The 15,391-nt window shown below is 44.5% G+C and overlaps 1 protein-coding gene across 3 annotated transcripts in view; it reads right to left on the minus strand.

Moving 5' to 3' along the window:
* Window positions 1–15,391, minus strand: part of LOC100542160 (ubiquitin carboxyl-terminal hydrolase 35) — a 25,864-nt gene continuing 10,473 nt past the window's right edge. For all 3 annotated transcript variants that reach the window (XM_085216468.1, XM_085216469.1, XM_085216470.1), the window contains 9 exons: window positions 14,817–14,952; window positions 10,121–10,250; window positions 8,530–8,631; window positions 6,898–7,056; window positions 5,974–6,167; window positions 5,773–5,866; window positions 4,065–4,171; window positions 2,332–3,553; window positions 1–1,464 (listed from right to left, as the gene is read on the minus strand). In XM_085216468.1, coding sequence (XP_085072594.1) covers window positions 1,294–1,464; window positions 2,332–3,553; window positions 4,065–4,171; window positions 5,773–5,866; window positions 5,974–6,167; window positions 6,898–7,056; window positions 8,530–8,631; window positions 10,121–10,250; window positions 14,817–14,952 — 2,315 coding nt within the window. In that variant the 3' untranslated portion in view covers window positions 1–1,293. The remainder of the gene's footprint in view (window positions 1,465–2,331; window positions 3,554–4,064; window positions 4,172–5,772; window positions 5,867–5,973; window positions 6,168–6,897; window positions 7,057–8,529; window positions 8,632–10,120; window positions 10,251–14,816; window positions 14,953–15,391) is intronic.

The raw sequence follows: 15,391 nt of genomic DNA on the forward strand, positions 1-15,391 counted from the left end.
TATACTGAATTGATTTCCTTTATTTATATGCAGGGATGAAAATAAAAGAAAATTTAAGGGTATACACCAAGAGATTGATCCTTTGCTTGCATCCCCTGTAGCAATGCCTGTGCTTTGTCTTCTCCTCTACAGCAATACAGTGTTCCCCCCTGACACCCCACAGTCAAGATTAGGCCCCACACACAGCACCGAAGGCACACGCTTCTGCCGCTTGAGTTCAAGCAACCTTTACTAGAAATGCAAGTAAGAAGCAGGTTGGGACAGTGGGTGGGGGGCATTGTGGGCCGGAGCTACGATCCTACAGACACAATGCCCAGGGCTTGCGTTGGCTCCTGCCACCAAAATCAGCCCCTGTTCTGTGACTGATTATGTAGAAAGCTCTGCACTTATATAGGGTGCGTACAGTGCATCTGGTTGGGTTATTTTCCTAGCAAATCAATATTTTAAGAAATAGCTGGTGGGCTTAGGGGTCTTAGCTCAGGGCATCCTAAAAGAATGCCCAGTTGTCTAGTCTGGCAGATCTGACCAGAAACCAGGAAATACCAAAGTAACCAAGTCCTAAAGACACATCTGGATAAACAGCTGGGTCTGCCTTCTACAGAATCCAGAGGTCACCAGTGACACAAGGGCCCAATGGAGCCCAAAAGAACCAACCAGAGCTGCTCGGTCTCTTGTAGCTGGGGGCAATTTGTGACCCTCAGCATTGTCCAGGTCAACCTGCTACCGCTCAGTGCTGCCAAACAAGCTTGCAGACTCACCACCTTGGAATGCTGGCATTGCAATGTTGGTTGCTGGGCCTTATTCAGCCTTTTCCCACCATTAGATGCACCTTAAAGTGGGCTGGCAAAAGCACATTAAAATAAAACAACCCAGGAAAGGTCCCCCAGAATTCAGTGCCGCAGGAAGGACTGCAGATGGCATGCGTGGGAGCGGTGTCCATCCCCCAGGCATTGCTGCATCCATCCTCATCCCTATCCCCATCCCTTCCCCAGGCTGGTGGCAGCAGGCAAAACAGTGCTACGCTGAAGCAGAAGGGCACTTCTCCAAGCTGTCAGTGGATGCTTGGCTCTCAAGTGCTTAGCTGCAGGGGTTAATTTAAGGCGTTAAGTGCATAGAAAGCAGTAGAAACCTCCAGGTGCCAATAACAGACTCCAAATCAGCCCCTGAGTCTTTTTCCATTGCATTGTTCCCCAAATTCTCTCCTGAGATGCACGCTGTCACCGAGGTGAGAAAGAGGAACCTCCAGCTTTGGGTCAGCCCCACGGACGCAGGCTGTCTGATAGATACCAGTTGCTAGAAGACAAGTCCATGAAAAGAGCCAGATCCACTTCCACCCCCACCAGGACTGCATCCTCCTGACGAGCTGTCATCGTCCTTGTCCCTCTCAAAGTCTCTCCACCATAGAGGGGATTTTGGCAAGGTGGAAATGTAGGCAGCTCTGTTCCTCGCCTCTTTTTCCTGCTCCTGTAGGAGAAATGACCAAGTATATTGCTGTTATGTGCATGGAAATGACCCTTGGGAATTGCTCCCTCCTTCCTTGTGCTGTCCCATTTGCCCCTGGGAATTATCACAAAATTAATCTGGGGCTGCTATGGCACGTACTCATCTCTAGAACTTGGTTGGAGAGATGCATCTAAGTGTCACATCTCTCTAGCCACACGAGTGATGCAAACCAGCCCCCTGACAGCCACCTTGGGAGAGGAGGGAGCCGGGTAAAAAACGCTGTGAAACTTCTGGGAAGGAAAAATGGGGAGAAGCTGCCCTGCAGCCCCCCAGGTCAGAGCAGGAGGAGGGCAGGAGGTGTTCATGGTGCAGCAGGGCAGAGAATGACCATGCAGGAGCATCAGAGACAAAGCGTTATTGACTGACCTCAGCCCCCACTCTATGTTCCTCTGCTCTGCTTAGAGGGGAGAAGGTAGAAGAGGGTGGATGGGGAGGAAGTTTTTAGTTTGCTTTTAGTTATCATTCTACTCTTACTGACTGGCATCAAATTAAATTTATCTTCCCTGAGTTAGGCTTGTTTTGCCCAGGATGGTAAACAGTAAGCCATCTCTCTATACTTATCTTGATCCACGTGAGCTTTCTCATCTTATTTTCCTTCTCCTGCTAAGGAGGGGGAGTGAGAGAGCAGGTGGGTGGGCACCTGACTGGCAGCCATGGTCCACTCACCACACCTGAGCGCTTGGAGAAAAACTGATGCACAGCTGCCCAGGACAGACATCACTGGGTCGTTCTCTTGTGCCTCGTGTTGGCTGCCTCACTGATGCCATGCATCAAGCTCAACACCCAACCTCAGTGGGAAAATGCCGTCTGTGTACAGCTGAGATCTACCTGCAAGTAGAGGATGTTGTCTTTGGAGATGGCTTCCATCAAGTCCTTATTGAGGGAGAGTTCACTGTGCAGGTGGCTGGCTTCTGCCACAGCCTCATGCAGTGGGGAGCATGGCCTGCCCTCCCGCTGCCTGTAGAAGAGCACGTAGGCAGTGTCCTTGGGGAAGAAAGAAGTCACATTGCTGACTGATTCAAAGGAGGAGAAGGAAACCCTGGTGTCGTTGAAGAGGTACCACGGGATTTCAAAGTCCAACTGCTTGTCAGAAGCCGGTTTTGGTGCCCCATCCCGGGGCGGTGCGCGGGGCACGGTATCAGTGCACTCTCTGGAGTAGCAGTAGTAGTGGCCGCTCTCGGAGGAGATGCCCGAATGCACCACCACGCTGCAGAGATCGTACACGGCGGACACAAAGGTGCTGCCCAGGTCAGCCCTGTCCTCGCCGTGCCGGCAAACGTCCTCAGTTTCCTCTGAGCTGACAAGGATGGGCAGTTTAAGCACCACAGGGATGGAGACATTGTCCAGAATCTTCCTCCTCTTCATGGTGTGCGAGTCGAAGGAGAACCGCAGCAGTGTGAGGATGAGGTAGTGCGGGCCCTCTGTCAGCTGTGCCACCTTCTCAGCATCCTGCAAGGAAGCACATTGCTCGCAGTGGTATTGATTCTCTGCTGTCAGCCTCTCTGGGGACAGAAAATAGTTGATTAAATCTGGGACAGATCGGGAATCCTTAGGAGCGCATGTCTGCTCCGCAAAAGCCAAGTGAGGATCTTTGGTTGTATCCACGCTGACAGCACTGTTGCTTAGGGGATGTGCTGATTCTCTGGGTTCCCGAAAACCCAGTGTTTCCACCGGCACTGGCTGGGCTGCGGGATCTCCAGGCACAGGGGGCTTCCTCCGGACCCAGGGAGAGCCTGTTGGCTGGCTTGGGTTTTTGTGGGGCTCAATAAACTGTGGGCTGATTTCTGCCACAGGTAAAACAGAGGTACTTCCTGGTCTGCGTACGGGCCTATCCGGAGGGGGGAAGGCCAACGACAGGTCTGTGAAGGCTTCTTCTCTAGAGGAGATGTTCAAACATTTCAAGCAACGAATCTTGGTCATCATTTTCCCCCCAAACATCTTCTCGATCAATGTCTTGTTTAAGGAATGGTGCTCCGTGGCTTGAGACATCAAGCTGGACTCCTTGAGCTTCTGGTAGATCCTCTTTCCAATTTTTTCTTCTTCATGTAATCTTTGGCAGAAGAAAAAAGATGGCAACATAGAGCAATAAAACCCAAAGAACGAGTTTCTACAGAATGGTATCTGTTCTCCGCTCGTCGCAGTTAACGTGTGATAACCTGTCTGTGCACAGGGGTCTGATGCCAAGTGTGGTGTTGCAGAAAGCAGAGATGGTCAATGTGCATTGAGCCCACTTCCAGGGGCATCACCAGGACACTGGGGATTTGGGATTTTTAGGTGAAAGAAAGGCAAAATCAACATTTTAAAGAGGAGGCTTGTCAGGCAAACACTTCTCCTCTGATCTTTGTGCAATTTCAGAAATTTTCATGCTGAATCCATTTCTTACCCCCAGCTCAGTACAGAGTTCTATTAAGAAGCCCCAGACTCATTTTACCATCTTTTACACCAAATCTCTCAGATCTCAGCCACTTGCACCACTTCCATGGAAGTCAGTGCTTCATATTACACTACGTCTTGGGGCCTCATCATGTCTGGGCTCCACAATTGGAGTGCTTGCCACATACCGATCCAGGAGGTACTTGAGATACTCCGAGCAGTCCTGCTGAGCACCAGGAGTAAACCAGGGTGGCCAGGAGGCAGAGAGGAAGCTCTCAGGTGAGATGGCAGGTCGCTGGAACCAAGAGGGAAAAACACATTTAATCACTGGATCTCACTTCATACAGGAGAAGACCTGCTTAGTTTGCTGCATCCAGCACTGGGAGGATGAACTTCGCCCTGCTGAACATCCTTTTGCTGGACTGTCATGAGGATGAGAGCTTCTATACGCTTACTTTTACCAATGCCTATCACTTAGGTACTCATATGAACTACCTATGCATTCATTTCTTCATTCAGTTTCAAAATGGTTTGTGTTCCTGACCCACAGACTTCTACTTAATTCAGCCTGAACTTAATTTGATCCTTAATGTGATACCGAGACCAGTTAAAAAGAAAAAATCCACTAAACTTCCACCCATCCTTCTGATCGCTGCAGGCAGGTCATCTGCCTTACTGGATAACGTAATCAGTGCCATTAGGCAATTGTTGTCTAATTAATATGCTGAAAGACCCATCATTGGCTGAAGAAATGACTTTAAGTACTGGCCCAAAAGAAAAATAACCAGAAGGATTACAGGAAGTTACTGGGAAATTATTAACTACAAGCTACACAACAAGCAAGTATGCTAATGCACATCAAACACACCATATCCTGCTTTCAAGAAACAGGCTCTTTTATAGCCAGATGTCAGATGTTCTCTATATTACCCCCTGTTCAAGGAACGTTTGGACATTGTGTTGAGGGACATGGTTTAGTGAGAACAACTGGTGATTAGTGGATGGTTGGACTGGGTGATACTGTGGGCCTTTTTCAACCTTGGTGATTCTGTGATTCTATGATTCTATGCAAGTGATCTGTAATGGATCTCTAATGCTGTAGCATCACAGAATCACAGAATTGATTGATCACAATGTAACAAGCCAGAGCTGTCAGTCAAGTCTTGGGAAATGGAGAGCTACAGGGAAATGGATCCACAGCAAGTGAAAGTTCAAAACTGTGTCTCTGGGGGACAGACGGGTGTTTTCACAAATGGGCCCAGATATGACCCACCTGGAGTCACTTGTTAAATTTCAGGTTGGTGAAGAAAGCACTCATAATTAATTTGTTGGTGGGTTCCTTTTTTTTACTTTCCCTCAGATACAAAAGATTCATAACATCTGGAATCCAAAGGTTTGTTGCTGCTGTAGTTTTTGGTCTTTGTTTTTTTGGTCTGCCAAAGCTAATTTGAAGGCATTTTCTACTGACTGACTGCAGTTTGCAGTGAGGCAAGGGGACAAACAGCTTGCTCCAGTCTTCTTCCTTGCTGCACAGCAAGAAACAAAAAGTGCTGCTTTACACCAACAGGCTTTTCAGTTGGCCACGCATACAAACTACTACCAAATGGATTTCATTGTCAAAACTATCAGTTATTGCATCCGTCAAAGCCAGGACGGCCAGAGGCAGCCTGGTGTGAACACAGCTCACTTTCACAGATGACAGGAGCTCCAGACTCACTTTGCCTCCTCCACCCCCAAAGTTAGCCTCTTTCCTGTCAACAAAACTGGTCCCATTACAAACACGCACCCAGATCCACAACTCTTTATCAGCACACTGGAGTTGGCAGGAAGCTACTTGGAGACGAGCCGTTCCACAGCTGACAGTCTAAGCAAGTAACTAGAACACAAAATAATTACCTGACTGTGCTCCAAAAATGCAAAGAGCCACTGGAGTTTTGTCATCAGGGGCTGGGAGATGCCCTCAGTTAAATTCAATACGGAATGCCGAAAGCTGCAAAAGACAAGAAGAGATGCAAAACAAGATGGACAGTCAGTGTGGACAGCACGATGCCAGTGCAAAAAGCAGCCCCAAGTGGGAACAAGGGAGCAACAACTCACTCTGAAGCCATGAAAAGAGACTGGATGACACTGTTCATGTAGCAAGTGTTTCCCAAGTTAATTAATCCAATCTTCCCTGTCTCTGATTTGGAGGCCAGGCGTGGGTAGAAGCAGGCCAGCTCATTCTTCTGGGAGGTCCAAGCATTTTGTCCCAAGAGATGTTTAATCCGGTCTTCGTTTGGAATTGGAAGAGCCTTGGAAAGAGAGATCATCGACACTATCTTATCGTTATCTTTCTGATGGGCAAATGCAGAACTCCTCTGCAAGACGTGTGCATGTTCGTGGCACAGCTTGTCCTCATGCTCTTCACATGAATGTGTTATTTAACTAGTGGTGTTACTATTTATTACTATTTTAGAGGCACCTAAGAGGAAAACTACAGATAAAACCCATGGTCAAGATAAGGACTTCTGCAGGCCTACCATAAGAGAAGTCTCTTCCCAAAATGCAGCCAACTAGCCTACATGGGGCTCAAATTCAGAACTGTAAACACTTTCTTCTGCCACAGTTTGAAGCATTGAGGTTAGAACATTTCTACCAGTAAAACAGCCCCTGTGCATTATGCTGCAAATTGAGATGTCATTTATATAGGGCAGGCTGTAAGAAAGAAGCAGACAGGACAGGAAAAGAAGAAATGGTTTCAACTAAAAGAAGGGAGATTTACACTGGATTTAAGGAAAAAAAGTTTTTTATATAAGGGTAGTGAAGTACTGGAGCAGGTTGTCCAGGGAGGTGGTGGTGCTCCATCCCTGGAGACATTCAAGATCAGGCCGGATGCGCTCTGAGCATCTGATCAAGGTGTAGGCATCCCTGTTCATTGCAAGGGAATTGGACCAGATGGCATCTGAAAAGTCCCTTTCAACTCAATTGATTCTATGATTGCATATGTAGTACAGAAAAAAAGCCAAGAAGCAAATAGCTTACTTTTATAGCTTCCAACACTGGTTCATAGAGATCTGGATATCCTGAGAAGCGGAAGAACATGCAGTGGATGAGCTCAGCCAGCTGCTCCAGGGAGCTGGTGGCAGAGTTGGAATCCTCCTTCTTCAGCGAGGCCACCAGCCTGGGGATGTGAGGGAGCAGCTGGAAAAGGAGAGTTCAAAGTAATTCACAAAGCTTTAACAGAATGACATTCCGATCCAGGCAGAAAGGACAGTCAACAGAAGCTGACTTCAATCCCGTGCCAGACTTCATCATTCACCCTACGAACTGAACAGCAAATCTTCCATCAAATTTAGCAGTGCAAATTCAGGGCTACCAGTAGAGGGTTTTCATACTGTACAGCACCTGCAAGTTTGTGCTGTCATTTCAATTCTTTGTGAAGATCAATATCTGCTAAAACATACACTGGAAAGGATTGTTATATGCTGAATACTGAGTTCAGGAATTCAAACCAACAGAACAGGTGAACTAATATACAAAAAGTGCTATCTGGTACACTGTATTTTATTCCATGCTGCATAAAATAAACTGGAACTGGTATCACAGAATCACCAAATCACCAAAGTTGGAAAAGATCTCCAAAATCATCCAGTCCAACCATCCACCAATCAACAGTGGATGTATTCATTATGTGTGAGTTGGATGGGTAGTGAAAGGCCCATAAAAAGCACATTTGTTACTTTGCAGTCATCTAGAAAACTTAAACATGAGCAGACCAAAAGGAGAATGATAAATTGCTCACGGGCACCCTCTGCTGACCCCAGAGCCACACAGAAAATTGAAAACATGATTCCAGTGTAGCAGATGCACTGGAGTAACTCTGAAATTACACTGCATTTATCGTGTTTCTGCTGTGCTTAATTTTACTCCAGAACAGTTCTGGACTGAAGGCTCAGAATCCTTAGTGCACTCATTTTTGTCTCATTTTAACAGTGGAACAAGTCCGAATCCTTCTCGTGAAATTGAACATGTATAAGTACATGGGGCTGAATGATATCTATCCTAAGGTTCTGAAAGAGATGGCTGATGTGGTTGCCAAGCCACTCTCCAACATATTTCAAAAATCATGGCAGTCTGGTGAAATCCCTGGTGACTGGAAAAACAGAAACATTACTCTACATATAACAGTAAATATATATACATATATATGAAGTATCATTGTGGAAATGAAAAGAGATTAAAATGCTGCTAGAAGTGGCTACTGAGTATGTGGTTTAGGGGTTTTTGTTGGTTGCTATTACTGTTGCTGAAAATGGGGCTTGTTTGGGTTTTTTGTGCCTTTGAACAGTGGGGAATTCCTGATTAGAAGTGTTCTGATCCTGTCTTCAAGTCTTACTACATTGATGGTGTGTGGTGCTTGGGAAGGTGCTTCAGGACTTCAATAAATGGTGGCACATGGGTGGCACATATTGGTAGGAGTTGCTTCTACAACAGCAGCTTCATAGGGCCCAAAAAGTTGGTTGGGCTGCAGAAGAGAGTGAAATATGCAGTATGCAGAAAAGTGGGAAATATTCACTATTCAACAGCATTATTCAGCGTCTTAGGCTCCCTCCCAGCCATGTTGTCCTACAACTTAGGGCAATGAGTTCATCCAAGGGTTCAATGTATCCTTACCAAGTGAAATGCTTCATGGGAGTGCTGGAAACTCAAGAGCATGTACTGTAGGACAGACAAAGCCCCCTCTCTTACAATGGGGTACAGCAGCTTGGAGAAGACCTGGTGGAGAGAGAAAAGCAAATGAGAAGGCAGGATGGCATCACAACATGCATTTGAAGGGCCTATCAGGAAATGGAGGCCCCGGGCATCTACTACATCTACTGGTGTGTTCCTACACTTATCTGGATGTCAAAGCATGCAGCCTGAAGAGGCCTCCAGACACATCTCCTGTCCAGAGATGTGTGGCCTTGAAGCACCATAAAAACACCATGTGGGTTGTCCTCACTCTTTCAGACCTGCACAGTGAGGCATAGGGCTTTGGGCTGTTGTAAAATACCTCTACTCTTCTTGATAGAAGAGGCCTCACAAGAATGGCAGCCACATTTTCTATTATGAGCTTCTTCTGTTTATTGTTATATTTGAAATCTTAACACCAACCTTCCAAAGCAAAGGGATAGGAAGCAAAGGCCTTTCAGTGCTTTCAAAGGCTAAGTAATGACATTTGTCCCAATCTAGAGAACTCTACAGAAAATAACAGTGCTCTGTACTGCTTTCAGACCCTTCTTCTGAGGTTTTCCAGCAATCACGCAGCATTTTAAGTGCTGTTCTTTTCCTATCCTTTAACAATGAAAGGAAAGATAAAGAGAAGTTGAAGAAATTCAGTGACCCTCTCACTGCTTGATGCACAAGAGGGATCACAGGTGCAAATTCAGTTACTAATAATGTTCTGCTACAGACAATTATGGTATTGATAATTTCCATGGTGACTTCCACTGGAGAGACTCAGTCAGGCCTTATGACCATCTTATAAAGGAAGGAACCGTGGAACCATAAATTGGAGAATATTTTTGAAGTGGCCACCAATTTGATCACACGGCTTTCAGACAGTAGCAAGTACTCATTGTCAAAGCAGGGGTTAGCAATGGGAGTGAGGCCTTGTCTGTGCTGCTAAATTAAATAAGGCCAGGGCACAGGCTTTAAAACTGCCCTGTGACTGTATGGATCGTTAACCTATAAGGTGGTGTCAACCAGCACCGACCTAGGCACATTTGAGGGAGAGTGTTTTACATTCTCAACAATGTGTTGTACAAGATCTCCATGTTTGATTGGCTTTAAAATCTTTGGTTTGTTATATTTCATAGTTTTTAAGATATCAGTGCCTCTGCAAACCAAGCTCTAAATGACATTGGATTGGGCTTTCAGTTGCTGCAGGACCCAAAATCCTTATGCAACACACTCAAGCAAGAACCAGCTTGACTCCTAGTACCCAGCTCCCTTTATTAGGAGCTACACTAAATGGCTAAAATGGGCATTACTGGAAAACATCATTCCTAGATGCAAAACTGGTAGTAGCCCACTACCCTGTACACAGTAATACAGCATACACAGTGTGCAGTGGGCATGATGGTTCCTGCAAAACTCCTTGGTATAGCACAGTCTTTCGTATACATCTGAAGTTGTATCTCACCCTTATTAAATTGAAGGGCAGAAAGGTAGCCCAGGTGCAAGAAGTTTGTGTTTTGCAGTCATATTTAAGATGCCCACTGACCTTTTCAATTTTTGAAAGAGTAACTTCAATCAAGATGCTGAACTTTTTCACTGCAGCCAAACCCTTCAGCAGAGCAATGATCCACTTGTCTATGTTCTTCCCCAGGGGCCATGACACCCAGTCGATCATCCTGAAATGAAAATCAAACTCTTGAAGCAAATGTAATGCACATATTGTGAAAGTTAAACTCCACTTTGGGTTAAATTTTCTCCAAGTTCCTACCAGTCAATGGGATGGCCAAGTAAGAAATAGGATGCACATATGGCGTTTAGAGAGCAGACTTTGAACTTTGAGACTTCAGGGGACTGCTTGGCAGGATGACATGTGAGAAAGCCCTGGAGGGAAGAGGGGCCCAAGAAAGCTGGCTGATATTCAAAAACCATCCCATCCAATCCCAGAAGGCGGTGCATCCCAAGAAAAAGCAAGGCAGACAAGAATGCCAGGAGATCTCTGTGGATCAACAAGGAGCTCCTGGACTTAGTGAAGCGCAAAAAGAAAGTCTATAGGGAGTGGAAGCACAGACAGGTTACCAGACCTGGGAGGACTACAAAGTCCAAGCAGCCAGGGATCAGGTTAGGAAAGCTAAGAGACAGAATTAAATCTAGCCAGGGACATAATGGGGAACAAGAAGAAATTCTATAGATATATCAGTGGTAAAAAGAAGGTCAGGGAGGATGTGGACCCTCTCTGGAAGGAAACTGGAAGCCTGGTCATGAGGGATACAGAGAAGGATTTTCTAATACATCTTTCACAGTATTCTCTAGAAGGTCAGTCTCCTTTTTTCAAGAACCATAATGCAAATCTAAGGAGTCGGTGCTGTTAGATAGCAAATGGGATCTGGATCTTTATCTTCCCTGTACAGGAAACATTCATTCCCCAAATCACATTAAAGAAAGAAAATAGCCTCATAGAAATCAGGTACTACTGAATAGAATAGTTAATCAACTACTACAGCCACTCAGCCAACAAGATGTCAAGTTTCTGCAATGGTTTATAGAAGAGGCACTTGTAAAAAAATGGTATCACTGAGTGATGACAGGTTAAGTATTTATTTAAACATCTTTTAAAATCATGTTTGAATTAAATGCTAAGCAGAACCTCAAGGTAATCAAGGCTTGGGAGCTTCAAAGGTCAAACTTTGCTAATCATTTTCATTCCAGTACCTTTTGTTTGAAGATACCAATCCAGCCTTCTTACCCAATCAGTCTCGTTTGTTTACAAGCCTGCATCTTGTGCAATAATACATAAAGGCAACTGTGGATAAATAACCAACCAAGGCAAAGAGCAAGAATAAATCAAATCTACAATAAATTGGGGAAAAAAAGAAATAAATAAAGCTTGAAGAGCAAAATATGTTGGGATATTGAGAAATAACAAAAATCAAGCGAAGATGGATCATAAAACAAATACCAGAAAAACTTCTGCAGACAGTTGCATCAGAGTAGAATAAGGATAGATATGTAGACACTGTGCATGGGGGATGTGATGGTGATTGAAGATATCACATGGCCTTTAGATGCAACTTGCAAACTAAATGCATCCTCTTGTTTTCAGCAAGATGAAGGAACTGGTCAGCAACAAGGAGAAGGCAGAGAAAAGAAACAGGAGTAATGGAAACAGGAGCAATGAGAGATGATGTGAAAGAGAAACATGAAGAGCTCATACACTACCAAGATGAGCTGGTTGTTTATCAAGTAAAATTCAACTCTAGTGGTTTTCATGACTCTGTTAACACTGAAGTAGTGCTCTGTGTGGGAAGAATAGGAAGAGAGTTCCAGTAATTAAGATAAGCAATGAGGGAGTGAGTGGGAAGAAGGGCCACAGGGGTTTACTGAGATGGCAAAAGTAAGATTTGCCGGGATATCTAATTTTCTAGTCAAAGAATATAAGCTCATATCTGACTGTATCTGCAGGGATACAGAACAAGCAGTGTACTTCAGGACCTAATGGTGTTGGCATAAACATCCTGAATGTGGTGGTGAAACTTGTGATGACGCAAAGCTGGGAGGCATCATCAACACAGGAGGATCAAAGCATCACGAGGTAGACCCCAAGGATTAGAGATACAGAACAAGGATGAAATGCTTTCATTCAAAACAAAGGCAAGGCACATGAGAAGGAAATAACAAGAAATGGCTGTTGATGGAAATTCATCAGCTTGAAGAAGAGAAGTCAGATATTTGATAATCTCTCGAGCCACCATCTAAAGCCAGGGTGAACCTCACAGGAACATGGTGCACAAAATTCAACATCCATATCCAAAACCAATGAACTGAAGTGGGAACAGGTGTTGAAAAAACTGTTGATCTGGTCAAGAAAACAAAGAACCTCTCCTGAGAGGTTCCTCTCCTTTTCTCTCTCCTGAGAGAAAAGCTTGAAATAATATGGCTCATTCAGCATAGCCATTGGAAAGCAGAGAGGGGATGGGGCAGCTCTCTGAGCATACACTGAACAAATAAACACCAGGGAAGGAAAAGAGACACTGCAGCTATTTATGCTGGCATAAAATCAAAAGAGCTATAAGAATACCAAAAATAAATATAAGCTGCCTATTAGAAGAGAAATCTAAACCATTAAAGCAATCAAATGGTGGAGCAGCTATTGAAAGAAAGCAGTGGGAGCAAAAACCCTTCTTGCTTTGAAGATTATGGTTGAGCACTCATGAAAGGGATGTAATATCAATATCTATAAAGCAGGAAGATGGATTCAGGGATCTAAAGGCTTTCCTTCATCTATCTCTTTTCACACCGACATAAAATAACCTTGTCCACTATAAGCTATTTTTTACCAACATTAATGGCCAAATTACAGCCCTGCCCCATTAGCAGCCAGTGGGAACAAACAGCTTTTTAAATTCACATTGCACTTTCCACATTGCAAGATTCACAAACATTTTATGAACCAGGGCCTTAGTTTTCCAAAGGAGCCATTGACGTGGCATGCTCAGCTTTTAAATTCAAATTCTGATTTCTAGAGATAGCAAGTGCTTGCATTTTTTTGTGATAGAAGCTCTATGCAGCTGAAGTTGGGCCCTTTGAAACACACGCGCCATAAGTGGGAAAAAAAAAGAAAAATACAAGTAAAAATACAAATCAGTACTTCTGAAGTCATGGATACATATTAATAGGCTCTACCTGAGCTATGACAAAGGATACTTAGAGATTGTGATGTGCATCTACACCAGCAGATGCCAGGCTTGCTTTTTTTTTAACCACTATTTGCTCTCTAAATGCCTGATCACAAGCTCCACCCCACGTCCAGTCCATTCCCCTGCCATGAAATCCCAAATTCAATATTTGGAAGAAAAACTACTGCATGTGTCTGCTCTTCTAGGGATCCTGACCAAAAAGACCCTTTCAACCTGTACATTTTTCTTTATTTTTCTATTTATGCAGCATGCACTCATCCAAAGGCCAACCGTGGTGCATTTTTCTGGGGCATTTACTGGCTATAAACACGCCACCAAAACTTCTGCATTCCTCCTAAGTGATCTTAATTACATTGTGCATACTCTGCTTACAGATTTTGGCTGAGTAATCGTTTACTCATCCTTCGGCATGACAAAGAATTTTTTAAGGAATGATGCAATTGATTTTGCAAGCACTATATTTAGACACTAGTGCTCTTAGAGGATTTATTGCCTGGAGTTCACAGTTGCATCTGGGAACCATATCCCAGAAGGAGAAAAAGATGGAGAAGGTTGAGAACGGAACCGGTAACTTTAACATTTGTCCTGGCTTGCTCTGGATCCTGTGAAAACCATGCAAATCAGAGATCCCTTTCTTTGTGCATCAAGTTCCCACTGGGAATAATGTGGGCTTCTGTCATGAAACCTACTTGAGGGGGAACAATCCTAGTAGGAACAGTGAGAAAAAGATATTTCCACCTCCCCTGGGCTAAGTGCATGTCAACATCACCCACTTAAGTGGAGACCTCTTGTGGAGGAAAGCAGGGATTGGAGATGCTCTTAGCCAAATGTGGAGCAATATACTGGGGCGAAGCGAAGCTGTAGGATTTGGACAGAGATGTGCAAGGAAGATCAGGGCCCTGGCTCTGTGAGAACCAAGTCCAGCATGACAAGTGATATTTCACCCACTGCTTCGTCATCATGCCTTGATGTCACCATCAGCTCTTCTTGTACAGAGGATAAAAATCACACAGCACCAGGATGCAGAGCAGCAGCACTGCACCCATCTGATGGAGGTCAAGGTGTGCTCATTGAGACAGTTGAACATTAAAAAGTTTCTGCAGATCTTTTAGCTGTGGCTAACGATTTAGGGCAATGTCCCTCTGAAGGGATACAGGGGCCAATAAAAAATTATTTAAAGGACACTTTGTGAAGAAAAGCCCTTGATATCCTTTGGAGAAAAAAAATCAGTTGTGTTCAAAGTATCTCACGTTAGATATCCCATAACACCACTTATTACTACAAAAAAAGAAACCAAATCAAACCAGATGTCATTGTCATCATTATCATCATCATTATCATCATCAGTAATTCTAGTTCTCCAAGCCCTCAGGGATGGAAGAAAGGATCCTGGAATTCCCCTTTTCTCTACACCTTGCAAGACAACACCAGCCAAAATGGCTTTCGCTACAATCTGGGGATAAAACTATGCATAGGAACCCAATGCAGCTTTGGAACAGTTTTTTTCTCCAGATTGAGAATGACGTTCATTAATGCAGTTTAGCCTACCTGCCAATGGCCATCATCATTTGCACATCGGTGATGCTGTCATCATTGGTTAGGTTTCTTATGACACCATCCATGAGCTCCAGAGGGACAAATTGGACCACGCTGGCTAAGGCATTGGATGGCACCTCCTGCTCCTCTGCAAGACATGGATGAGTACCAGTAATGAAGATGTTAGTCACCAGAGAAACCAGGCACATGAGGTCATTTCTCAGCTGTAAAAGCCAAAACGTTCCCACCTTCATAAATGGAACTGACATAAACCAGCCATAAGGAGTCCGTGCTCAGCAGCACTAGGACAATTCCCCAAGTCCCAGTGTAGCACAGAATGAGGTTGGGTGGCAGCCAATGAACTGTTGCATGATGTCATATACAGCCCAAAGGGAGCCAGGAACCATAGACACAAGAACATTATTCCTAAAATTCCCTCTGGGTGCTTTCTTTATACTAATTACTGCAATTATTGCAATGAGATGTGACTGTGGGTTTGCCTGCCTGGAGCACATTCCAAAAGATGAGGTTTCCGTGGAGGGAACACTGGAATGCCCATCTCCTCAAGGGCTTAGAAATAGTGGGTC

Source organism: Meleagris gallopavo, chromosome 1, assembly GCF_905368555.1.
Source record: "Meleagris gallopavo chromosome 1, MGAL_WU_HG_1.1, whole genome shotgun sequence".
NCBI classification, from domain to species: domain Eukaryota; kingdom Metazoa; phylum Chordata; class Aves; order Galliformes; family Phasianidae; genus Meleagris; species Meleagris gallopavo.